The 27,337-nt window shown below is 36.0% G+C and overlaps 2 protein-coding genes and 1 non-coding gene across 3 annotated transcripts in view; 1 reads left to right on the forward strand and 2 right to left on the reverse strand.

Moving 5' to 3' along the window:
• The window catches only part of MACROD2 (mono-ADP ribosylhydrolase 2), a 2,173,194-nt gene that overhangs the window by 1,423,522 nt on the left and 722,335 nt on the right, over positions 1-27,337 (reverse strand). The window lies entirely within an intron of this gene.
• On the reverse strand, positions 2,107-2,239 carry LOC126012523 (small nucleolar RNA SNORA51). The gene has a single exon (XR_007496981.1). It is a non-coding gene; the product is annotated as a small nucleolar RNA SNORA51 (small nucleolar RNA).
• LOC126010783 (myotrophin) lies at positions 23,706-25,126 on the forward strand. Its single transcript, XM_049774372.1, has one exon. It carries the CDS (start codon positions 23,887-23,889, stop codon positions 24,241-24,243), a length of 357 nt encoding a protein of 118 aa, XP_049630329.1. The 5' UTR covers positions 23,706-23,886; the 3' UTR covers positions 24,244-25,126.

Below are 27,337 nucleotides of genomic sequence, written 5' to 3' on the forward strand. Positions count from 1 at the left end.
TCAAAAATCGTCTTATATGCCGGAAAATACGGTCGTTGTTTTGTTCCTTTTTGGGGTTACATCCAGGGGTGCTCAGGACTTACTCCTGGCACTGCACACAGGGATCACTCTTGATGAAGCTCTATATGGAATGCAAAAAATCAAACCCAAGTTGGCTAAATGCAAGACAATGGCCTTACCTTCTGCACTATTGTTCTGGTCTTAAAGAGACTTATTTTGAAGAATATTCACATATCTATTTTCATGGAAAAATGATTCACAATAATTATTGACAATAGCCAATACCTTCTGTGCTATCACTCTGGCCCCAGGATATATATATATATATATATATATATATATATATATATATATTTTAATTTCAAAAGAATCATTCACTGCTGACTTTCTCTAACAAAGGTCACCAAACGTATTTGTCTCATTGCCCCTTTTTGTCAGGAAATACAACAATCAGTAATCCCTAAAAATATTTCTTTAAATAAACACAGAAAAATTAGTCCCAGGTTGCCCAAAACTACACCTGCTGCCTGGGATTATTTCAGCACTTCTGAGGAGGCAGTACTGCCTGCTTAAGGAAATACTGCTCTAATTATGTGAGAACCTATGGCACTCTTTGAAAATAGGCACATATGTTGAAATGATCGAGATCACACATACTATGGAAAGAACAGCATGTAATTTATGTAACAATATGTATTATTCAAGTTGGATATGCAGACAATGTGCCAGAATACAAGTCCTGGGTTTGATAACCAGCACAAATTGCCCCTAGATTTTACTCACAGGATAGGACTTTTATAGCCCCAGCACTTCCCATGGTAAAGTACAGCTTGGCATGGCCTTCACAACAATAAAGATGCACTAAATACTTCGGATGAGGGCCTAGTGTGTAAAAACCATAAAGCTTCTTCTCAGCCTCTTACTACTCCATTGAATTTTTCCTTTCATTTGTCAGATCTCAAATTACTTTCTTAAGACACAGGATTTAACAATGTATTGCCTTTAACATATCATTCAATCATTGATTTTTTTTCATTCCACAAATATGTAGAGTCTGATTCTTCCAAGCCTTAGAGATAATAATTCCCTCTTCTGTGATCTCTAAGCACTCTTTTTCTAATTTTATGAACAACTTATTGCCATAATTCACAATTAAAACTGCATATCAAAAAAGATGATTTAGTCATCTTTATTGTCCCCCCAATAACCACATACTTTAAACATAGAACAGTTATAAAACTATTTGGTGAATGAAGGATATTTTAGAAATGCAGTTTTATAAAATATTATAGCTAATAATTTTCTACTAAATTAGGACACCCATTTATCACTACTGATAATGTTGATTTTTAGTTCTCTTTATAAAAGTCTCATTTTTAGTTTTTTCCAAAAGTAATCTATTATACTTGCACATACCAGCCAGATAGCTTATTTGACATATTCACAGTAAGAGATCTTAGTCTACTTTGCTGACTGGTCTGTACCTTTTTGATTAACAAAATTGCCATATAAGGTTATAATTTAAGGCATGTAACTGCTTGTGATCCACAAAGCAATGCATGAGTAATCCCGGCACATAGAAACAGGAGTAAATCCTAAACATATCCCCAAATGAAGCAAAGCAAAACAAAATAAAATATGCCTATATAACTTATTTTTTATAACATGGGCATAAAATAATAGGAACTGTAAGGCTGAATGAAATTTTTTTCTCTAAATTTCCTTAATTCTGCAAAAATTTGCTTCTTTCTTTCTTCCTTCCTCCTTCCTTCCTTCCTTCCTTCCTTCCTTTGTTTCTTTCTTTCTTTCTTCTTTCTTTTTCTTTTCTTTCTTTCTCTCTTTTTCCTCTTTCTTTTTCTTTCTTCCTTTCTTTTTCTTTCTTTCTTTTCTTTCTTCACACCAATAAATGCTCATAGGTCACTTGATTCAGTGCTCAATCCAACAAACTTCTTGCTGTGCGTGGGGTAAAAGTGGAGTTGCAAGGGGTACCAGGGATCAAACATAGGTCTTCTGAATTTGTGTTCTAGCCTACTGAGATATCACTCTATCCCCTGAACTTTCTTATATCTGATTTTTAACTGCCAATATCTTTGTCGTTTGTTTTTTTTTTGTCCCCCAATTCACAATACAGACCAGGCAAAGGGCCTGTGTTGAGGTGTATATGGGGTGCATTTACTGTACCTCCTCTTTCTATACAGTCAGTGTAAAGAACACATCCTGTGGTAAGAACTAGGAGGCCTTATCCTTCATCAGTGCAACATTCCCGTGACCAATATCCAATGTGTCCTTCCTCCCCACCCCACACCAGCCTGTACTCTAGATAGGCTTTCTTTTTTGTTTGTTTGTTTGTTTGTTTTTGGGCCACACCCGGCAGTGCTCAGGGGTTATTCCTGGCTATTTGCTCAGAAATAGCTCCTGGCAGGCACGGGGGACCATAAGGGATGCCGGGATTCAAACCAACCACCTTAGGTCCTGGATCGGCTGCTTGCAAGGCAAAAGCCGCTGTGCTATATCTCTGGCCTCTAGACAGGCTTTCTACTTCCCTCATTCAGTCACATTTTGTTATGATAGTTTTCAGTGTAATTATTTCTGTGACTGCACTAAACAATTCCTGTGGTGAGCTTCATGTCGGGAGCTGGACCCTCCAGTCCTCCTCTATTTTGTCTCTGAGAATCATTACACAAATGTTATTCATTTTTCTCAAAACCCATAAATGAGGTAGACCATTCTATGTTTATCTCTCTCCCTCTGACTTATTTCACTCAGCATAATAGATTCCATATATATCATGTATAGGAAAATTTCATGATTTCATCTCTTCTGATGGCTGCATAATATTCCATTGTGTATATGTACCATAGTTTCTTTAACCATTCATCTATTGAGGGACATCTAGGCTGTTTCCAGAGTCTAACTGCCAATATCTTTGAACACTAACTCAAATGAGTCAACTCAGATGATTTGGACTAATGAATAATTATATATACATAGATAAATAACAGGCAAACTATTGTATAAAGAAGCAAAAAGAAGATACACATTTTGATGCTGTACAGTTTTACTGAAGACTACCTGCAAAAATTGTTAAAAATTAAACATGAAGTTGCAAATGTTCCTAAACCTTTCTTCTCTCTTCATAGCAGATAGAGAGTTATTTGCTGTCCCTAAGCCATACTTGATAACAAGCAAACAAACAAAAAATCACTGTTGAAAAGTCCTATTTGAGCTGGAGAGTGTACAGTTATTAGGACACTTTCCTTTCAAACAACTGATCCCCGTTTGAATCTCCAGCACACATAAGTTCCCCAGCATGTTCAGGGGCTGCCACACCATGCATAGACATCTCTGTTTAACACAGAGGCAGTAACAGCCCATGAGCACAGCAAGGTTTGGTCGCAAAGTCAAAAACAAGCGATGTTAGAATATATTAACTGTATGTTGTCTTAACATATAGAAGTTAGTTTATGTTAATTTTATGTTAACTTTAACTTTTGGGAAAGCTACATATTTTAGAAAATATTTTCATAACATTTTAAGTAACATTTGACATATATATATATATATATATTTATATGTTTATATATATATATATATATATATATATATATAAACTCCAAAAGCAAAACCAAGTCGGAAAAACTGAGTGATTCATCAAAAGTTCCTTGATATGTCCTCTTTTGAAAAATGCCAATAGATCTCACTTTAGGAAGCCCTATTTCCATTCATCTCGTTCTGCTAATAATTAATTCATTTTGCTTACACTGCAGCCAGTTTCAAATCATGGTCTCCATTTCTTGGTAATAGATTCTGCCACAGGCAATACGCTGCACTGTAACCTCAATTACAACTTCCAACGGAGAAGACAAGACTGTGCTTATTTTCTGCAGAAGCCGCAATTTTGTCTTAAATGAAGTGGTAAATGGGTGATGGGGAGCACTATTGTAGTTGGAGCTGGTGCTTCCCTAACCATATTAAGCATAAATAAAAATTCATTTTAACCAAGAATCTACTGATAAAACAGCCATGGTTATTAAGCATCTGGTGAATGATGACTAATCAAAGTATTAGATAATAGTAGAAACCCCAGAATAGAGACACAACTATAATATTTATATTTTTGACTAATAGAAGATTTAAAAAGTAATAAAAAAATCTATAACCAAACACAGCTTTGTGTGGCTACTAACAACTTATAAAATCAATGATTATTTCTTTCAAAATTACAAGCTGAGAGTGTGGATTTAGCATGAGTTTGCATAGCAAGATTCTGACTCAGGCTTGATCCTGGGTACCACAGTGTCTCCTGAGAAAAACCAGATGTCTCTCTGGGGGCCCCAAGCATCAATTGTTGGCTCTGATGATCCCTGACACAGAAGTATACAGGAGCACAGCATTCTCCACCTTAATGTGGAAACATCAACTCAGATAACTGAGTATCATCAGGATTGTTTACGGGGACCCTACTAGCACTCTCCGATAGTTCTCCCCAACAGCATGTAAAAGCAAATCTGTGTGTATATGTACATGTGAAAGAGTAAAAACAGAGATATACACAAAGATACTTATGTGTCATAAGAAAGTGAAAGGATGTGATATGGAATAACAATTATCTTGTTTTATTATGACTTTATTAAAATATTAAATTTTTCTTTAAATTATTATTGGTATAATCTACATTTGCAGCAATACCCCAACTGTGAAATAGAAAACAAAATCAAATTAGAAAGTAGAGTGTATGTGTGAATGTGAAAATACATATAATTGTGGATGGAAAAAGTGGTGGTTATCATGACATTTTGGGGATCTTAAATTTCCTTCTGAAATTACACTGCGGAAGATTTTAACAATGATTACAAAGTGACCTATTTCTTGAAGTCTTCTTTTAAGTAATGTAACTATAAATTGTAAACTCCATTGCTGTAAAGATGTCTATAAGCAAGTTACAAATATATAAAAGTTCTTTGACTCCAATTTTAACCTTAGAATTCTCCCACTAGTGAACAAAAGCCTTGCCTTGTCTGATCAGAAACAGGTTGCATGATAATAAAAATTGCAGATATGCTCATTTACTTACTAAATGGCCACTCAAGCTTTTTGAGTGGCCTTTTAGTAGATAATCACATACACTGAGTGGAGGGGCATGCCATATGCCTCTCGGCTCAGGGTATATGACATCATGGTTGATCATGAGCTGAGATGCCCTTGTCATCCTTGTCATGTCACAAGCTCTGTAATTTGGTAGAGGCATATATAATTAATTTTACTTTGTCTTTGATGCTTCTAGAGCTTAATTATGTTGAAGTTCTGAAAGTCACTGATATTGACCCACTGTGTCCTTGGTGGGTGAAACTTAAGAAAGAGGTTTCTAAGATTTCATCTTTTGGAAAGTCAAAAAAATAATTCAAAAAAATAATGCTGGGAGATGTATATATGAATTATAGTGTACTCTGTAGTATTAAGTATCTGTGTTTTTGCTTCTGCCCTATCCTTATTTTTTTGTTCATAGAACAGTTGAACTGTCCAATGAGAATAGATAAGTATCTCAAGATCAACAACTTAATTTCACAAGTGAGACACCAGAAAGGTCAAGTGTCATAGAGCTTTGCAGGGGTTGTAAAACTGGGAGACTTCTGAGTCCATTTAGGAAATTTGTCTACTATACTGACCTTAATTTTAGCTTGTGACATGATACTATATTTTAAGAAAATTTTAATTTTAGGAATGTATTTGAAGAAGGAACAATGAGAGATGAGAGAGAATAGAGAAGCACGAGGAGGGAGAAAGAGAAATTTGAAGAGGAAGAGGAGAAAGAGGAAGAAAAGAAACATATTTTGGTTTTGCTTCAACAATTTAAAAGTAAGTGGACTGTATATAGATTTTATTCTAAACTGAAACTAAGGCTAATTAGCATCACCATGCTGAACTGACAAAATATAATATGCATAAAAGAGAGAGGGACTTTCTAGAAAGAAGCTAATCTTTCTAGTTACATAAATATCTATAAACAGTTGTATACCAAAGGGAAGAAATGAGGGAGCTTATTTTTATAGGTAGGGAAGAATAAATGTTTTTTCCCCTCTGACATAATTTAAACCCACCAACATATAAAGGAGATGAACAATAGATTACATTTAGATACTTGTGTTACAAGTCTAAATTCTCTATGAAGAAGACAGTACATTATTTTTTGACAATGAGTTTCCATGAAACTCCTGATGAAGTAGTTAATAGTACATTTGAAGAGGAGATTTTTTATATAAACCTTTATTTAAGCACCATGATTACAAGCATGCTTGTAGTTGGGTTTCAGTCATTAACATAACACCCCCTTACCCCAGTGCAACATTCTCACCACCAATGTCCCCCCTCCTCCCCAGCCCCTGCCTGTAATGCAACAGGCATTCTATTTCTCTCATTTAACATTGTCATGCTAGTTGTTAGTGTAGTTATTTCTTTAACAGCATTCACCTCTCTTTGTGGTGAGCTTCAAATTGTGAGCCGGTCCTTCCGGCCCTCCCAGCCCTTAACTCTATTGTCTCTGGGCCTTATTACAGTAATGTCTTTAATTTTTTCATAAAACCCATAGATGAGTGATACTATTCTGTGTCTCTCTCCCTCTGACTCAGCATAATAAATTCAATGCCCTTCCATGTATAGGAAAATTTCATGACTTCATCTCCTGATGGCCACATAATATTCCATTGTGTATATGTACCACAGTTTCTTTAGCCATTCCTCTGTTGAAGGGCATCTTGGTTGTTTCCAGAGTCTGGCTAGGGTAAATAGTGCTGCAATGATATAGCTGTGAAGAAGGCATTTTTGTATTGTATTTGTGTTCCTAGGGTATATCCCTAGGAGTGGAATAGCTGGATCAAATGGGGGCTCAATTTCCAGCTTTTGGAAGAATCTCCATATTGTTTTCCAGAAAGGCTGGACTAGATGGCATTCCCACCAGCAGTGTTTCTTTCTCACCACATCACCGCCAGCATAGATTGTTCTTGATCTTTGTGATGTGTGCCAGTCTCTGTGGTGTGAGATGGTACCTCATTGTAGTTTTGATTTCCATCTCCCTGATGATTAGAAATGTGCAGCATTTTTTCTTATGTCTTTTAGCCATTTGTATTTCTTCTTTGAGGAAATGTCTGTTCATTTCTTCTCCCCATTTTTAATGGGGTTATATGTTTTTATTCTTATTAAGTTCTGTCAGCACCTTGTATATTTTTGATATTAGACCCTTCTCTGATGGGTATTGGGTGAATAATTTCTCCCATTCTGTGGGTGACTTTTGTATCTTAGGCACTATTTCCTTTGAGGTGCAGAAGCTTCTCAGCTTAATATTGTCTCATCTGTTTATCTCTGCTTCCACTTGTTTGGAGAGTGCTGTTTCCTCCTGGAAGATGCCTTTAGTCTCAATGTCATATAGTGTTTTACCTACATGTTATTCTATATACCTTATGGTTTCAAGCCTGACAGAAATAGGAAGTAAAGGAATAACTAGCACAATGTGATTGGTTCCCTAGTAAATATCTATGAAGTTGCCTATGTGAGGCCACTATATGCTAGGTCTTTCTGATGAAAGATCTTTCTTTTTTGCCACACCCATTGATGCTTAAGGGTATCCCTGGCTCTGCTCACAGAAATTACTCCTGGCAGACTCTGAGGATCATAGGTGGAACTGGGGATCAAACAAGGGTCAGCTATGTTGGATGCTCTCTGTTCCTGAACCACCTGGCAGTTGGAACCCCTGTAGAACTATTTGCTCTGGGGGACCCCATAGATCAATTGTTCTGATAGTTCTTCTTGAAGCTAAAAACTTCAGAGACACCACTGCACCAGAGATGGAGAAGGACAGCACAAAGAGGAGCTCCATTCCCCCATAATTAATGACTCAATCCAACTTGATTCTCCCCCCCACACTTGCAGAGAGCTCTGATTGAAGGAGATAATATCTACCAACACCCTGTTGTTCTAAGGTATTCCTAATCCTCATTGTTCATGCTTATCCTCTCCCTGACTCCTTACTTGCTCTAGGCTATGGTTCTATGCCCTATTACCCTGCAGGTATCCCAGTTCCTCTTCCCTCATAGAAGCATTATTTGAAGAGAATAAAGTGGCTCTGGTCATCAGCCTGGGGCCCATTCTTTCACAGTTATCAACTGGCAAAACATTCTTGATCCCCAAAGCGCAGGGAAAACAGAAGATAACAATTGATGGCCCAAGGAATGAGCACAAGCTGCATGCAAGACCAGTACCTATTGCTGCACTATCTCTTCATTTCATCCTTTTTATGCTGGATATTTTTAGAAGCACGCTTTAGTAGTTGCTCAGAAAAAATCAGTTAAACAGATTGGCAAAGAAGCTGTTTGTTGTTTTAATTTCTGGGAAAGAACATTGTATATTTTTTGTGTTTTATTTATTTTATGCTCAGGGATTACTCCTGGCTTTTATGTCAGGATCATGCCTGATGGTGTCATGGTGCTCAGGGAACCATGTGCAGTGCCTGGGATTAAACCAGTGTTGGCAACATGCAAGGTAAACACCTTACCTTACTATCTCTTGGCCAATAATTATAATTTTTGTTTTTGTTCTGTGATTTTTTTGAGGGGCACCACACCCAGTGGTGTTCAGGATTTACTCCTACTCTGCATTAATGGATAAGTCCTGAAAAGGTTATGGTGTGTTTAGGATAAAACCCAAGTCAGCTCCACACAAGTCCCCAATAATGGTAATATTTAATAAGTCTATGAGTACACAAAATCTGCACACTGTGACTACAAGAAATATTAGTGGACAAAGTGGCTTAAGCATAGAAGTGGAAGGATAGGGAACTTGGTTTCTGCCAAGGCTGTTTGGACATTTCTAACATCTCACCCCTTGGGAGCCATATGTGTGTGTCTAGTCATGTACTAGTTAGATCAGATATTCCCCACTCCAGTAGTAAAGAAGCTAAGGTATTGGATGATGTGCAAAGGCACAGAGTTATTTTTGGTGGAAAAAGATTCCTTTGGTTTACAGGAGCCATTTTCTCAGTGTTGTTGCACAGGGGCATGGAGTCTTATCACACTCTACTACAGATCTGCTGACTAACCTATTATAAAACACTTGTCCAAAAAATTCTGAGAAACCAATTTGTCTCAATTATTGTAAGCTTTTCACCAACTGTTTCCTATTTTAAACTTATTTTAAATAGAGTTGTGATCACATTTCCCACTTTCATGATTTGAAGTTAGGATAGCAGGAGAATGAGGCAATTATGTGGTAACAATCCCTTTTCGAAAACCACTAGGTAAAGAGAAAATCCACATGTGTGTTGTCAAGCTAAATTATGGGTGAAATGGAGGACTGTAACCATATGCATCCAAATGCGTTAGCTGTGGTGGCAGATTTAATTAGTAAAATTAGTTAAACCTACCAGCCAAGCTGTGTCAAATCAAACTGGCACAACCCGTGTTTGTTGGCAGAACACTACTAATTAAATAGACTGGGATTTTTTTCAATTCAAAACAACTCAGGCTATGTCTAAACTTATAATAAAACTATAAAAGAACGTTGGTCTTGAGGGGAAAAAAAGCATAAACAAGTTTCCTAAAAAAACTATCTAAAATTACGTCTTTTGATTAATTTTGAAATGTTTTTTATTTGTTAAATTCTAGAAAAATTCTTTGAGGAATGCTTAGAAAAAAAACAACTATTAGTGACTCAAATTGCATTGGGCAATCTAATCTCATTAAATACATTATATTGAAATAGTTAAGTGAAGAAATATGCTGTTTTCAAAGAAAGAAGACAAAAATAACATTAGCAAAGAATGACTTCCAGTTAGACAAATTAATAAAATAGAGCCAAGCTAAATCTGACTGTAACTATAAATGTAGTTTGATAAGAATTTCTTTGAAATTCTAAATAACCTTCAAAAATATATATATGTATATATATTTATATATTTACATATACATACATACACATACATACATATATATATATATTTATATATATATATAGGCACACATTGGTTTTGGGGCCACACCCAGTGATACTCAGAGGTTATCCTGGCTATGCACTCAGAAGTCGCTTCTGGCTTGGGCGACCATATGAGACGCCAGGGGAATTGAACCGTTGTCTGTCCTAGGTCAGCCATGTGCAAGGCAAATGCCCTACTTCTTTGCTACTGCTCTAGCCCCATAAAAATATTTTAAATGTTTACTTTTTCTCTAAAATACTGAAAATTTGGAGGTGGGGGGGCATCAATCTGAATTGTTGAATTCTCTTTTACATTAAAAATATTTCTTTGAAGTTGATACTCAGTACTTTAGATTTTGTCCATAAAGTTTTATAAAGCTATTCTTATTTCTTAGGAAAGGTGATAGTTTTATCTGAAATGGAACAAGAAAAAAAAAGGTGACATGGTAATCAAGAAATCATGAAGGCACCTTGCTTCTATTTTTTTTTTTTTTTACTAGGTGCTTATTCATTGAGCTCAACTAAGGTGGTCATGATGGAATGTTGCCTGAACTCTCTCTTTGACTGAATACATTTTTAAAGTTTTTCCATATTGGCATTTAATCATTTAGTTATGGAAACATGAAGTCACCATTTTTAAAACTGCCAACAGAGGTAGTGGAGAAAAGTATTAATTTTCTTCAGTTCCCAACTAAACATTGCAAGATAATAGGAAGAAGAAAATATTTTTTTTCCATTAACCCTCTGACCCTGGAAGTTAATGGCTTTTTGTTGCAAATATATCAACAAACAGGGGTACAAGTGAGATTCTAATCCAGAAGAAGTTAAGGTCTATGCAATTAAATACTGTCCTAGTGCTCCACGCTGATTCCTAAAGCACTTAATATAAGGGAGAGTCTTATTTAGAAACAAGTCAAGAATCATAACATGAGTTTCTCAGAGTAGCTTCAAAAAACAGAAAAATATATTTAAATTATTATTTTAAATATAAACACACTATAAATATTGCCTTGCTTAGTTTTTAACACCAAGTCTTTTCTACTGCAGAATGAAGGTAATGTTCCATTGTCAATACACAATTCAAAATATTTGATGCTAAGATTAAAGTGAAGGAAAAAAAAATAACAGCTTGAAAAACACAATTTTAAGCAATTTCCTCAAAGGGAACATGTTACCATTTGCATAAACTATCAAATTGGTATGCTTTAATTTCTCTTTAGAATGACAATGACAATCAAAATTAGTATCACTTCCTAGTTTAAGATTGTGCTGGTATTTTCCAAATTAAAATGTTAATAAGTAGGAGCTTCATCAAGTTTATCTGGGATGAGTGAAAAAATACTGAATTTCTTCTAAATCAAAATATCATTGCAAGTATCCTTATAAAAATGAGAAATCTTTTAGTAATGAAATATCAAAATATTATTTATTTTTTAACATTTTTTATTGCAACATGTTCTTTTTCTATCATTTTCTTTTAGGTAAATTTATAAAAGAAGAATATTATGTTAGGAAGCATGTTGAATGATTTTAATATGTACTGTAAATGATCAAGTCCTATATATAAGCTTTGCTTTACTGACATATTTTTTGAGTGACAATAATTTATGGAGCCAGTAGTTGTTCTCAAAGCGAAGAAACCTTGAATCTCTTAGGCCAAGGGAATTCCCTGTCTTATTTCCCCAATGCTTACTGTGCCTATGCAAAAAAAGGGGGGGGCACAAAACCTTGCCATATCACACTCCTTCCTTTTTTTTATTTATTTTTTCTTTTCCCCTTTTTTCTTCTTTTTGTTCTTTCTTTTCTTTCTTTTTCACTCTTTTTTTTTCTTTTACCTGGCAGGCTCAGGGGACCATATAGGATGCCAGGAATCAAACCCGGGTCTGTTCCGATTGTCTGCATTCAAGGCAAACACACTTTACCTGCTATGCTATATTTCTGGCCCCTGAATTTTATTTTTAAAATATATAGGCTGAATAAAATAATACTTCTTCCTGCAATAAATGCATCTCTAAAGTGAATTTTCATTCCCTTATAATTTTTATTGTAAAATATTTGAATCTATATTAAAATATATTAAAATTTGAATAGTATAAAATCTATCTGTATACTTTTCCCACCTGTTAGTACATATAATGTTTGAGAATTATGTCTAAATATGTGTTACATGATATGCATGTATAAATATGCTTGTCTGAATACTGTAAGATAAAACTCTTGTGGTTATTATTTGGTGATTTTTGTTGTTGGGTGCTTTTTAATTTTTTTTTTTTTACTGTTCTTTGTTGGCTTTTTTGTATGCTTTTCTTTTTCTTCTTCTTCTTCTTTTTTTTTTATCTTCTTCCAGCAGAACAACACAACTTGAAACATCTTGTTCTGCCTCATGAATTGAGGGGGAAAATAAAAATGAACAGTACCAGGACCAAACAACCATATAAACATTGAGTAGAAATCAAAAATTATCAAACTTAAACACCAAACCCAAAGTCACAACAACAGAATCGATACCCTATCTACAACAAGCTCTACAGAGGGAAACAGTTACACTAGCATTCTCGGGGCTAAAGGTGGGAGATATGGGATACATGCTGGGAAAAGAGGTTGAAGGAGGTTAACCCTGGTGGTGGGAATGACCCTGATTCATTGTCACTATGTACCTTAAATATTACTGTGAAAGATTTGTTATTCACTTTTGGTCACAATAAAAATTATTATTAGAAATAATAATAATAAATAATCTATACAGCATCATTTTGAGCAGTTAATTCAAATCACAATAAAATCTAAAGTAAAAATTCAAGACATAAGTGGCCATTATTTATGTTATTGAAACAGGTTATAGAGATATATTGCCTTTTCTTATTTGTATAGCTATAGTCATATATCAAATTAAACAAAGCATTAAAGAAACTGAAACTAAAGTCAGTATACTTTCTAAACTAAAACTGTTTTTGAATTATGTGATCAATATTATTTAATATGACCTTCTAATGGAATGATATTTATAAAATATGTATAATAGACATTACAAACTAATATAACTATATAAGGATTTACCTATAAGATTAAAAAGACTGAAAAATATTTTATTTGATAATTGCATGACTGCCATTCAAATAAATACACCACTTTTTGAAAGAGATTTTAGGAAAAATGTAAGAATAAACTCTCTAAAATGATACTACAAAAATTAAGATAAACCTATTTTAATGAATTATAGAAATGTTGAAGTTTGACATGTGAGAAATATTATACTTAAGATCAGTGTATTTATATTAAGTTACTTTTATATCTAATCTAGTCCCATTGCCATTTCATGTTATATGCTAAATTCAAGTAAATGAAATAATATTTGTAAGTGAGCTTCTTTTTTTTTTGATACTAGTTTTCTTGTTATTTCTTTTTATTTTCTATTAAAGTTTAGGTTAGGTATTTTTTAAAAATGTTGACATCCATGGCATTGGTGTCCATAATCACCTCATCTCATCACTTCCAAAGTATCAAAGGTGCCCTAGTCAGGTCTGAGTCACCTCAAATCCACATATTCTCAATCTGCTGTTCTTAGTTTGTACCTCAGTAACCTGCTTAGTTATTGATATCAACTATGCCCATGTGTTCTTTCCTTGATACTGTAGATGAATGAAATTATATGGTGCTTGTTCTCAATTTGTCTTATCTTTATCTCAGCGTCATGATGACACAGTAAAGTTTCGTCCATGTTCTAGAAAATTGCATGCCTATTTTTCTTGAGACTTGATAGTATTCCTTTGTACATATATACCACAGCTGCATTATCCATTATATGTCACTGTACATTTGTGTTATTTTTAGAAATGGCCATTATTCTAAGTAAAATAAGAAGTCAATATTACAAGGTCTTATGGGAGCCCTAGTCTTATTTTTTTGTGAAATTTCTATGCTTAGTATTCCCACCTGCAGTGTATGAGTAATATTTTAAAGCAGCTAAATCAAATTATTGCAATGATGAGAGTAACAATACAAATAATATGGAACATATCTGAAAATAATTTTGATATAATTTAATTACATAAAAATCTACATATAGAATTATAGAAATTCTATTCTTAAATGGATTGATTTTATAAGCTTTTAATATTCCCAAAACAAGAGAAATTTAAGTTGTTTTCTTATTAGTTCATATATATATATAATTTTGGTTTTTGGGCCACACCCGACAGTGCTCAGGGGTTACTCCTGGCTGTCTGCTCAGAAATAGTTCCTGGCAGGCATGGGGGACCATATGGGACACCAGGATTCAAACCAACCACCTTTGGTCCTGGATCTGCTGCTTGCAAGGCAAACGCCGCTGAGCTATCTCTCTGGGCCCTAGTTCATATTTCTCAATAGTTCATATTTTTCCAACTCTTCTATTAGTAGTTTTATATTTTTGCATATTGTTCTCCAGCTCATTCATTCTTAATTAATTAGCTATTAATCAATTTAGTTAACAATAATACCTACAAAATTAATTTATACTACTAAGTATTTGGGAAGTGAGGTAGACAAATGCAAATACATGTCAAATCCTCATGAATTTATACACTTATAAATCAGAGACACCAACATACATTAATCAAATATCTTTTACAACTCTTACCATAGAATATGGGTAGAAGTCTATAGTTGTAAAGTTCTGTGAAGACTAGATTACTGGTACTACAAGGAGATTCTATTGTTGTTGTTGGTTTTGTTTTGTTTTGATTTGGTTTGGTTTTGATTTTTGGGCCACACAGGGTGACACTAGGGCTTACTCCTGGCTATGTACTCAATAATCAATCGCTCCTGTCTTGGGGGACCATCTGCGGTCTGTTACCGCTTATGATACCGCTCTGACTCCAAGGAGTTTCCATTTAATACAGAGTTTATAAAAAGTTTTTAGGAGTACTATTTGAATTGGAAATATAAGAAAAAAAAGAAATATAAGAAAAAAAAGGTTCAAAATAAGCAAATGGTCAGGGTGCCCATTTAAGGGAAGAAACATAGTAAAGTGTATATGGCAAGAAAAGTAAGGCCTATATAGAACTGGAGAATTTGTAGGTCAGGGCATCAATCTGGGGTTTTGGGAGATAGGGCAAAAATGTGATGTCTCTTAGAAAAGTAAAGCAGAATTTAAAATAAAATTCATAGTTAAAATTGCAACAAAGTTTTTACACTAAATGTATTCAATAAAAACCTAGTACTGCATATTAAAATACTCTGAAACTTTATGTGCTGACAGATAAATATAAATTTAGGAATATGAAGGGCACATTTCTGAACTTACAACATTCTGAACTAATCAGCATTCTAAATAAACAGTAGATTGATATTGCCTTTTTTCATAAGAAATTAAAAATGGTAGAAATTTGTTAAGGGCAAATGCTACACACACACATAATATATATATATATATATATATATATATATATATATAAAAGCACCTAATTTTTTTTCATTAAGGAAATAATACAACAGCATTCACAGATACCTTATTTTTATTGTTGTTATAGAGTAGGGTTAGTAAGTAAAATATATCTAACTTTAAAGTTGGGCTAATTTATAGTAAAAATAAATTAAGATAAAATCCTCACTAAAATTAGTTATTCAGAATAAAAAGCATCTTATTTTCTATATTGGTTACCATGAGTTTTTCCAGTGTGTTTGCACTGAAACAATTTTTGCTCTTCATTTTCAGTGAAGATCCTCAGTAGGGCAGTGAAGATCCTCAGGCCCTACTGAGAAAAAGTCTAAGAGATTAAACAGGAGGATAGCATTCTAGTTACACTGGATCAATTTCTAGTTATAGATTCCAATCACAGAGGAGGCAGAATACCTTTCAGAGTCACTTACATCAAATATTATTCCTTAACTGAAAATGTGATAAGTCAGCAGGCAATTCTTCCTCAGACTTGACAAAAATTGTGGTTATTATTATTCCTTCCTATCAACCACCTGAGGTTCATAAAAAGCTGAACACACACATATATATATGTATATATAAATAAATATATATATACTCATAAAACCTTACCTATTCTGAAACTATTCACCAAGGTCAGTCAGTGTAAATTCCTTGTATAGAACACCAATGTACCTTCTCTTTCTTCATCAACTTGAACTTCATACTCCTGCCTTCTATTCCTACATTCAGCCAAGTTTTCCTACTTGGACTCTGTAAGCCCCATCTGGTGCTTTACTTAATGCCTCCTAGTTTGAACTTACCTATTTCCCCTAATGTCATAGTCTTTGAATACATCTAGCAAGATGTTATCTGTATTATGTAAAGGATATCCCTATGTTACCACACCCCAGATATATATTTTTATAAACCATATCATGGTTAAAAAATAATAGACTTCAATCATTGATCTTAAATTTCCTGTAATTTCTAAACTACCTGTTTGCTATCTAAATTTGAATTCCTTGTAGTTTATCTAAAGGTCTAAAATGAGGTTTGCTTTGCTTTTATTCTGCTCATTCATATTCATTACTCTTACCAGTTCCAGAATAACATATCCATCTACTAATTGTTTAACTTAACCCATAGAAAGTGCTCATGATTATTCTCATACCCACCTGACTCCACTAATCTCATATTCACTTCATTAGTCCATCAGGGTCTATGCCCAAAGCTTATATAAAATCCTTATCATTATTATGAAGATATAGTGTCTAGATTCTTACTTTCTTTTAATCTTAGTTTCTACATTATTCAGTAGAGTCTCCACAACTATCAAAGTGACCTTTTTTTTTTTTTTGAGTTGGGGGGATTGGGGTCATATCTAGCAGTGTTCAGAGGTTACTGCTGCTCTCTGCTCAGTAATCACTCCTGGCAGGCTCAAGAGACCAAAGAAAGGGGAAGCTAGGGATCAAAGATTGGCTGGGGGCCGGAGTGATAGCGCAAGCTGTAAGGTGCCTTCCTTGTCCGTGCTAGCCTAGGACGGACCGTGATTCGATCCCCCTGGCGTCCCATATGGTCCCCCAAGCCAGGAATAATTTCTGAGTACATAGCAAAAAGTAACCCCTGAGTGTCACGGGTGTGGCCCCCCCACAAAAGATAGATTTTTCATGTATAAAATATGCACCTTCCCTGCTATACTATCTCCCCAGCATCCCAATGTATCCTTTAAAACTATTCATAAACTTGCATATTTGAAACTTTGTATAATTTCTTCTCTCTTTTTTTTTGCCAGAAAATAGTCCAAACTATTCATTGTGCCCTACAAGATCCCTTCCAGTCTAACACATCCCACTCCCCAAACACAGTCACTTCTTTTATCTTTATAGTACCAACTTATAGTGCTTTAAACTATAGGATCTTAAAAATGTCAACTTTTATTCTACTTAAAGGAAACAAAACCATAAAAGAAAACCCAGTGGCAACCAATATTTAGTAACATCATTTGCTCTTAGTGTTTTACCGATGTATATCAAAAATTGTTATTTACTCTCTTAATTAACCCCAATGAATAGCAACAAAGTAAAGACTACTATTTCTTCAATTTCATCAATACATTTATAAATTTAGCTTTTTAATGTTAAAATGTTCGAGCGTATATTCAGTAAACCTCCATATTTGGTAATTAGAGAAACCATGCAATTTACTAGTACATTCATTCATACTTCTTGAAGATTATATAAAATAATAAATAAAATTAGAAAATTGAAGCCATACATCTAAAAATATCATAGGTATGTGTGTGGGGGGTTGTCACTATTTTCAAAAAAGAGGACATTATCCTTGTAGCTATCTTTTCTTTTTCTTTCAATCTCTGTCTCTTTTGTTTGCTTGTTTGTTTCTGTTTTATTTGTTTGTTTTGGGGCCACATATCACTGTGATCAGGGGTTAATCAGGAATCACTTCTGGTGGGCTCAGGGGCATATGGAATGCTGGGAATCAAACCAGGCTATCTGCAAGCAAGACAATTTCCTTACCTGCTGTACCACCACTCCAGCTTTTATGACTGCTCTTTTTTATAAATTCAACCCTCCTTTTTCTCTCAATCAAGTGGTTCCTATTTATTTAATTTCATATACTTTGCCCCAAATTCAATATAATTTGATACAAAGTGGGTGCTCAAATAATTGTTGAGAATATGATTACATCATAAATGCTCACTTAATACTAAAGTAACTGACTTGATGATCTTTTGACATAGATATTTAATTCTGATAATAAAATTTCCATCTGGCTACAGGGGAAAAAGTGTGTGTCTAATGTTGGATGGTGAGGGTACAATCACTTGGCAAGTTAAATTTTAAATATGATATTAAATTGAGAATATTAATCTAACTTGTAGAATAGGGAAACTAGTGTTTAATGGTGACAGCTCAGGTTCTCATTGCACACGAGGTGATCAAATAGTTTGAGGTACAGGATTTTTCCTTGATGCCTTTAGAGTTGTGGGATCAGTTCAGAATGTCTACTTTTACATTTGAGTCAGTGTTGATGGGAATGTTGGGTGGTTTAGCATCCATGGAAAATAATATATAAATTTCTAAAAAAAATAGTAATAGAACTTCAATATAATCTAGATTCTACTTTTTGTAGAAAAAAATATAAAAATCACTATTTTAAAACATCAATCTATGCCTATTCTTTTTTGCACACTACATACAATGTTCAAAATATTGAAACAACCCAAAATATCCTGTTATAGATGTACATATAAAGTTGTGGTGTGGCATGATGGAATACTATGCAATTATAGAAAAGTGAGTATCTTGCAATTTGTTGCAACATGTATGACACTAAAAGATATCAATTAAGGACAACAAATCAGAAGGTTAAAGACAAATCCTAGATGATCTTTCTCCTCTCTGTCATGTACAAAATCAAATCAAGATAATAGAGAGTGTCAATTACTGACAACCCCTTAGCTTTGAATTTCAAAACTGAGGTTTCTAAGCCATAGGGGACAACGCAGGGTAGAAATAAACAGGAGTGTCTAGAAGTGACCTCAATAATGGAGGGTTTAGACACTGGTGGTAGGGCAGGCAGTAACATCAAAATCATATCAATTAATATGATTGTAACCATGCTATTGAAACTACACAACAAAATCATATTTCAAGTGTAGGGTTTGTGGAGATGGTTCAAATTGCATGTATGCATATTCTAATTTTGTGAGGCTCAGGTTTGAAGCTAAGCACCATGTCTCCAAAGCAATTGCTGAGCACAGCATTAAGAGTAACCTCTTCACAACTGGGTATTACCCAAAAAATAATTTTAAAAAAGGAAATATTTCAAAGTTATAGCTCTCTTGGGCATATATAAAGTTATAAAGAAGTTAACTAGTATAAATTAATTCATGTTAGATACAATATGGATTCATTTATATTGGGTAGAGACTATCTAGTCCACAGACACTGCCATACAATACTGGCATAAATTATGAGGTCTGATAACTGCAGATGATGTGACAGAAACATGTGCTTCTCTGTTGGCTGTCCATGGCAACCTGTGAATGTAAACACCTCTAATGGCCTTTGATGAGAAAAAGATTTTATGCCCCCAATTTATAGATATACACATTCAATATACTTTGAAGGACTTTCTACATATTTTAATCTATGATTTATGCCATATTACATGTTCAATATAATTTACATGTAGTATTTTGAACTTATACTGAGCTAGTGTGGGTCCTGTGGAAATTGCTGGGGAAAACTGAGATGAAATTTAAGTTTTCAATGTATGTCCTAGCTAATTATTCTAAAGAATATTTAAGAAAATATATAGTATTTTGTCCATTCTTCATGTCCCATAGAAAGTATGGCACAGAGAAAAAATACAAAACCAGATTACATAACAACCAGATTACATAACCAAGGCCTTCTTACCAATATCTTGCTTTTATCTATTTATCTGGTTCTGGGTCTTAGTTTTACTCAACTGGAAAATTAGAGTAGGAACTCCTCTGTAAACCTTACATGTTTTGTAAGAAACTAAGATAATAATAGGCTCATTAACCATGCAGACAAATGCAGTCACCGTGTTTGAACTGGGCCAGCTCATAGACTCACTCTTCTTGAATGAGATGTAAACTGAGCTGTGAAAGAATATGACTGTACTGACCCAACAGCACAAAGCTAGGTATATCAAGAGGAGAAAATGGCCCAAGCCCCCACCCTGAGGAAACCATGCCTGCTGCTTCCATCACCCAGAATAACCATTTATCCAATGGCATGCCTCATCACTAACTCTATATGATCCCCTGAGGAAATACAAATCTCACCACACTGCAGGTACACCAGTTGTTGGGCAGATATCAACAGTACATTTTTCAGAGTAAGTATGGGCACCCTCCCCATATCATCCTTCCTTTAAGAAAGCCAGGCAGCTGAAACGCCCACAAACACAATCTCCTTTTTCCAGGAGGCCAGACCACTGAGCATATGCCCCTAATAATTGTATTATCCTAGCTTTGATTTTCTGGACAATTTCATTTGTTTGATGCTTTCATACCTAAGGGGAAAAAAAGTAACAGACTGGATATTCAAGAGCTTCCTAAACCTTCTGCTATTGTACATTTTCACAATAATTTTCACAAATGTGCCTGCACATGTTCCTTTTCCTTCCTTCCTTCCTTCCTTCCTTCCTTCCTTCCTTCCTTCCTTCCTTCCTTCCTTCCTTCCTTCCTTCCTTCCTTCCTTCTTCCTTCTTCCTTCCTTCCTTCCTCCTTATCTCCTTCTTTTTCCTTCCTTCCTTCCTTCCTTCCTTCCTTCCTTCCTTCCTTCCTTCCTTTTTCCCATTCTTCCCTCCTTCCTTCCCTCCTTCCTTTCTTCACTCTTTCCCTCCTTCCCTCCCTCTTTCCCTCCTTCCTTCCTTTTTTCCTTCCTTTCTTCATTCTTTCCCTCCTGCCCCCTCTTTCCTCCTTCCTTCCCACCTTCCTTCCTTCATTCACTTCCCCTTCCTTCCCTCCTTCCTTCCCTCTTCCTTTCTTCTCTCCTTCCTTCCCTTTTCCTTCCTTCCCTGCTTCCTTCCCTCTTCTTTTCTTCCCTGCTTCCTTCCCTCTTCCTTCCTTCCTTTCCTTCTTTCCCTCCTTCCTTTCTTCCCTCCTTTCCCCCCTCTTCCTTTCTTCCTTCCCTCCTTCCTTTCTTTCCTCTTTCCCTCCTTCCTTTCTTCCCTTCTTCCTCCCTTGCTCCCTTCCTCCCTCTTTCCTTACCTCTTCCCTTCTTTCTTCCTTCCCTCCTTCCTTCTTTTCCTCCTTTCTTCCTAGTTCCTTCCTTCTCTCCTTTCCTCCTTCTCCCCTCCTTCCCTCTTTCTTTCCTTCTTTCTTTGCTTGCTCCTTCCCTCCCTCCCTCCTTTCTTCGCTCTCTCCTTCCTCCTTCCCTCCCTCCTTCTTTCTTTCTCTCCTTTCTTCCTCCTTCCTTCCTTCTTTCCTTCCTTCTTCCTCTACCATTATTTTATTTTACTTTTTTTTCAATAACTTTGCTTTTACTTATCTGGAAATAGATGTATTATAATTAACTATGCCAACTATGTGATGCATTTTCTTTAAATAAATAATAAAGATCATACATAGTTACACATAAAGAAATAACATGTACTGTGGAACTATTAAATATAATACAAAGAAATATATCTACTTTTGCTTGTCTACAATTTACAGACTTTAGAAAAATATTTCTATAGCTTACATATTCAAGATATTTTAAACAGAAAACCTGTGTGTAGGGGCTGGTAGATAACTAAGATAGGGTAGAGCGTAAAGAGGTAAAGCACCTCTGCCTTATACATGGGTGACCTCAGTTTTATCACCAGCAATGCCAGTAATAACCACTGAGTACAACCAGCTATAACCCTAACAATACCCCCAAAAAACAGAACAACAATATGACAAACCTGTAAGTAAATGTGTTTTTAATATACCTTATAGACCTGTCAACTGTAGCAGCTCTCATCTACTAACTCAAACATGAGAGGGAAAAAGACTCATGAAAGCAGTGTCTAAACCACAAAGTCCTTTGTAGACATAAGATTGCTGACACTCAGTTAAGACACATTCTTCTAGTCTTGCCATAGACACACAGGCTCAAAACTTAAGCCCAGATTTCTCAATCATAATTCTGGTTTTTCTCATAATTATCATTATTTTTGGAGTTGGGGCCACACCAGGGGATTATTTCTAGCTCTGCACTCAGGAATCACTCCTTGAGGTACTTGGGGGACCAAATTGGATGTCAGGGATCAAACCCGGTCGACCGCATGCAGGGCAAACACCCTCCTTACTGTGCTATTGCCCAGCCCTCTTATTTGTTAAACTGACTTCTTTATTCAATGTACTGATTTCTTTAAACTACTTGTAAAGGTGTATCAAACAATAATAATAAAAAAAACTATCTGAAGTTTTACATGGATCATTTTAAAAACAAACAAAAAACTAAACAACAACCATACAATCTGTAATCTATAGCAGATACTGGTGATGTCTTGCCCTGTCATTGGATAAGCTGAGCAAACTTGCTGCAAAGAAAAATGTTTTGTTTTCTGGCAGTTTCCCACATCATATATTCATGCCTGTCTTCTTGCCTCTCTCTGGCCTTTTTCTTTTTGCACAGAGGTGTGACAGGAAAATCAAATGAGGGAAAACACCAGAGTAGAATTTATACCCCTAGAGCTAATCTCAACCTGGCCAGATGTGTTGGGGGTAGAGGGAGTAAGAAGTATGATTTCCAGTGCCTCTTCTCAACAGCATTTGCAAATTCATGCTGAACTCACATTATCTCCACAAAACTCTAAGAGGCAATTAGTATCTGCTTTCCATTTGAGTCTTCAGGGCATGCTTCAAAATGTGAGTGAGGTAAAGTGATGCGTAACTGGCAAGTGTATAAACATATGAAAAATGGCCATTTGTGATTATGTCTGGCCTATCTTCTTCTCAGAATTTTAATTAATCCCTCCAAAACCACAATCCAAGTGTCTGCCTTGACAAAAGTCATGTGAGTGGTTCTACTACATGGTGCTCCTTTGCAGAAACAGAAAAACTTCAAATGTATCTCAGTAGGCAAATTTATAATCCCTTTTAGGAGAGTGACTCTAAAATATTACTTCTGACCCTTCTCATCTATCCTATCAACTTATATCACTCAGAAAACATACTATTTTCTTCTCTGAGTCTTCAAATGCCCTTTAGCCCAAAGAAATAAAATCTGTCAATGGCAAAAAAAAAAAAAATGTTTTCTATGAGCAAACTTATCACCTGGTATTTATTGAGCACTCTGATGGTTTTTGGCATGTTTGCAACCTAGAAAACCAGTCAAATAATTTAGTGCACAAATTTTATTTCTAAATAAATAAATAATGTGTATGCCAAATATGAGATGAAAGAGGAAGAAATAGTTGCCTACTGACATAAAGGGAAAAGTGCCAGTATTTGAAAATTACATGTTAATATGTTGTTTAGGTTTGTCTGCACCTATTTCTAAGTAGATAAAAGCACCTGTAGAACTCATGATAATAATTTGAATATGATATTTTCTCCTAGCAATCATGCATTTCAAATTTCATCTTACATTGATTTTTGAAATATCCACACTAACTTCTTATTTTCCAGTTTCAAATACGCTTAGATTTATATTTTTATCATCATCTTATTTATTTGGTGTTATGCAGACAGATGCAATTTATCCCTAATAAAAATAAGATTAAAATAATAAATTTGAGCTCGGCCAGGCGGAACCTGCTGGGTGGGTGTCCGGCCCGGCCCGGCCCGCGAAAGAACTTTTTCCTCCCCGTTTCTCCAGCCCCTTCGAGCCTCGCCCCTCGCCCTCGCCCCGCCTGGCAGCCGCGTCCGGCCTTCTCCTCCCGCACCTCCTCCGCGGCCGGGTCTCCCTCGCAAACGCGGCGGTAATTCGCCTGCCGCCACCGCCACCATCACCGCCGCCGCCGCCGCGCCTGGTGCGGCCCGCCCCGCTGCAGGGATGTGCGACAAGGAGTTCATGTGGGCCCTGAAGAACGGGGACCTGGACGAGGTGAAAGACTACGTGGCCAAGGGAGAAGACGTCAACCGGACACTAGAAGGTGGACGGAAGCCTCTTCATTATGCAGCAGATTGTGGGCAGCTGGAAATCCTGGAATTTCTGCTGCTCAAAGGAGCAGATATTAATGCTCCAGATAAACATCATATTACTCCTCTTCTGTCTGCTGTGTACGAAGGTCATGTGTCCTGCGTGAAATTACTTCTGTCAAAGGGTGCCGATAAGACTGTGAAAGGTCCAGATGGACTAACTGCCTTTGAAGCCACTGACAACCAGGCAATCAAAGCTCTTCTTCAGTGATGGACAGATGGGCTGACAGCTCTCGAAGAATGACTCTCCTGTGGCCTCACACTGCTGCCTGTTTGTCTGTCACTCTATCTGCCAGCTTCTACAGCTCAATTCTTCTAGAGGGTCGAGGGGAGAGAGAAATTCATTACCCATCAGACTACCAGAAAAAAATATGAGGTGGAGGAGGGGAGAAACCATGATCGGGCTTTGATTAAGGTTCCTGATCAAGTCAGCCCCTTTTCTGTTTCTAATAAAATAGACAGCTCATGCTCAAGGCAGAGCCAGGACAAAACATGCGTTCTCATTTGACCTTTTTAGCTCCCCAGCTAAACTTAATAGATTGTGTCCAGGTCTGATTATACAAAGGCCAACTCTCCATATTCATTCGGTAGCCATAACTGCCAGCAGGAGTGGCTGTCGCAATCTAAACTTAGGGTGCTGATATAAGCAATTCGCTCTAGCCTTCTGCCTTAAGATGCACTCTACTCTATTGGGGATCCCCTGGCATCTCAGAGCGCTGCCTGTGGTTGGTGACCAAATTTTCCCTCGGTGACTCTCAGCTTTACGTGAAAGGTCAGTTAAGGTGAAAAGGGGTACACCCCTAAATTGCTAGATGACTGAACTTTGGATTTCCTCTCCCCTTTCACATGAGTTCCATTGGTCTTTACATAAAACTGACTCACTGTATTTATAAAATCTTAATTTTTGGAAGTCTAAAGAAGAAATAAATCATTCCTGTATGCTTTTTTTTCCTTAACCTCCTCTAGATTTAAGACATTTCTATAACACTGCAACACTTTCAAACTCCTGCTGGTAGTAGAAAAGGAGATTTAAAAATAGACTCATAGCCATAGCCTGTTTGTATTGTATAAGGAGTAAACGGTTGTCTTAGAAATCTATGGATTTTCTTCATTTGTGGTTTGAATGGACGGGCCTCAGTTAATGCTGGAGAATGTGAGGACAAGTTCTTTAGAATGCCTTTCTCAGACTCATCTTGGATGCTGATGATTTAATTGCACCAAAGCTGCCACTGGGTGAGATTTACTGTCTGAACAGACTTAACCCCATCTTTCAGAAATAGGCTTGTTACCAAGTTTCTCTTAAGTGTGGCAAGACTTCTGCTGAACATATGCCACCCCAGACTGCATACTTAACTTTTCTAATCATCACCTTAAAGTTCTTAGAAAGACAATGCCCCCAAAAAACCATGTTCTATGACCTTCAGAAATATTTAGCTATTTAGATACATTTTCAGATATTTATTTCATAAGACAGTGCAGCTTAAGGCATAGAACCTTAAATTTGCTATCTGACATTGAAAACATTTAAGATTTGGGGCCAGAGTGATAGTACTTGTATGTGGCTGACCCTGGTTTGATCCCCCAGTGTCCCATATGGTCCCCTAAGCCTGCCAGGAGTGATTCCTGAGTGCAGATCCAGGAATAACTCCTAGGCACCACCAGGTGTGACCTGAAAAACAAAATAATAATAATTTAAAAAGTCAAGATTTCTTTGAGTTGCCATCCATCTGATTACTAAAAAAGATTAGGGTCTTTCCTTAGCCAAATCATGCAATAATTGAATGTACCTCAAATTTTTAAAAAGTATGGGGGGGTGGGTTAGAGACTTGTACTCTGTGGATAGTCATTATTTTTTAAAGGCAATGTAGCATTCTTCAGCAGGGTTAAACAGTTTCAAGAACAGTCAGCCTGGTAATAACAAATTTTACCGACCAGTTGCTGATTGGTGTAGGGATAGTGTGTGTGTGCGTGTGTGCGTGAGCTCCATGAACCCTTTTTTTATCTTGTGACTTTTTCACTTACAACTAATTTAGCCTTGTAATTTTCCTGCAGCAAGAAAACAATCACAAAACAGTGATTTAAGTACTTTGACATGTTTGGCTACTGCTGCTGTCTTAGTGCAGGTTGTTTGAGTTGGATTAAAAATTAGTACTTGACTACATCACTGAACTGAACTATGGAGCTAATTCTCGTCGGGGGCAGTGGAGGGCACTCTTCCAGGCCATCAGAACAGTGATGAGGTGTTGGGTATCTTTGGTTTCCCCTCTTGCTGACATGTGCTATTAAAGGTTTGGATTTTCCCCCTCGGCGCGGTTCTTTTTACCTTTCTTTACTTCCAGAGTATCTTGTAGTCGTTGGCAGAGAGTGTGCTGTCCTATCCTACCTGAACCTGGTCTGCATTTTTCCAGTCACTGGACAAGAAACCGTGTGATTCTGTACAGTTGATCCCAGTGCCCTTGTCATGCAGTAGAGGCTACTTCGCCTTCCCTTTTCTTTCTTAGCCATTTGTAAACCCCACAATTATGGAGCAGTTGCTTAAGAAAATAACCTCAAAATATAGAGTAGACTGACCAAGATGGTTTAGTTTCTTTTAAAAAAAAAAACTCAGTTATTTATAATTATTTCTGAACCACTTGGCAGAGAAATTCACAACACTTAATGTTTATAGTTTTTGAGTAAAGGAAACTAAAATCATGTCTGCTTTTTAGTATCACATGCATTAATGAAAGATTAAGTAATTTTGTTCTCCACTATTTAACATCTCAGAAAAAAAGTTTGCATGTTCTGTAGTTTTGTATTAAGTCTTTCATTTTGTATGCACTATATCAAATAGTAACAGGTGACTTCTCTGTTACGTCAGCGTACTACCACCCCCCACCCTTGCAGCTTCAGGCTGGTATCTGTAGACTTGAAGTTCAAGTACAACACCTGAATAGTAGTGGTAGTACAGGCAGTTCTCCTGTGCACTGCTCACTGTCTAAATCCAGTGGACAACGAACAAGAGACATGGCAGTGTAGACACTGCCAGCAAGTGGGCCTATTAGTCATTTATTTTTCCCAAATAATGAGTTCTAAATTTATATGTATCTGTTTAATTTTCTTTCATAAAAACTTCTGCTGAGCTGCTGTTTTCTTCCCTGCAATATTGTATACTCGACTGTGTAGAAGAAGTTGGTGAGAGTGCCCTCCTATATAAGCAACTGCAGTGTTTTGCATGCAAAATTTAAAAAAAATTGTTCTGATTATATTTTGTAAATGAAGAAACAATCATATCTTTCTAAGCAGTAATGGAGGAAGACCAGTAC

The sequence above is a fragment of the Suncus etruscus genome, chromosome 6, assembly GCF_024139225.1.
Source record: "Suncus etruscus isolate mSunEtr1 chromosome 6, mSunEtr1.pri.cur, whole genome shotgun sequence".
Taxonomy (NCBI): Eukaryota; Metazoa; Chordata; class Mammalia; order Eulipotyphla; family Soricidae; genus Suncus; species Suncus etruscus.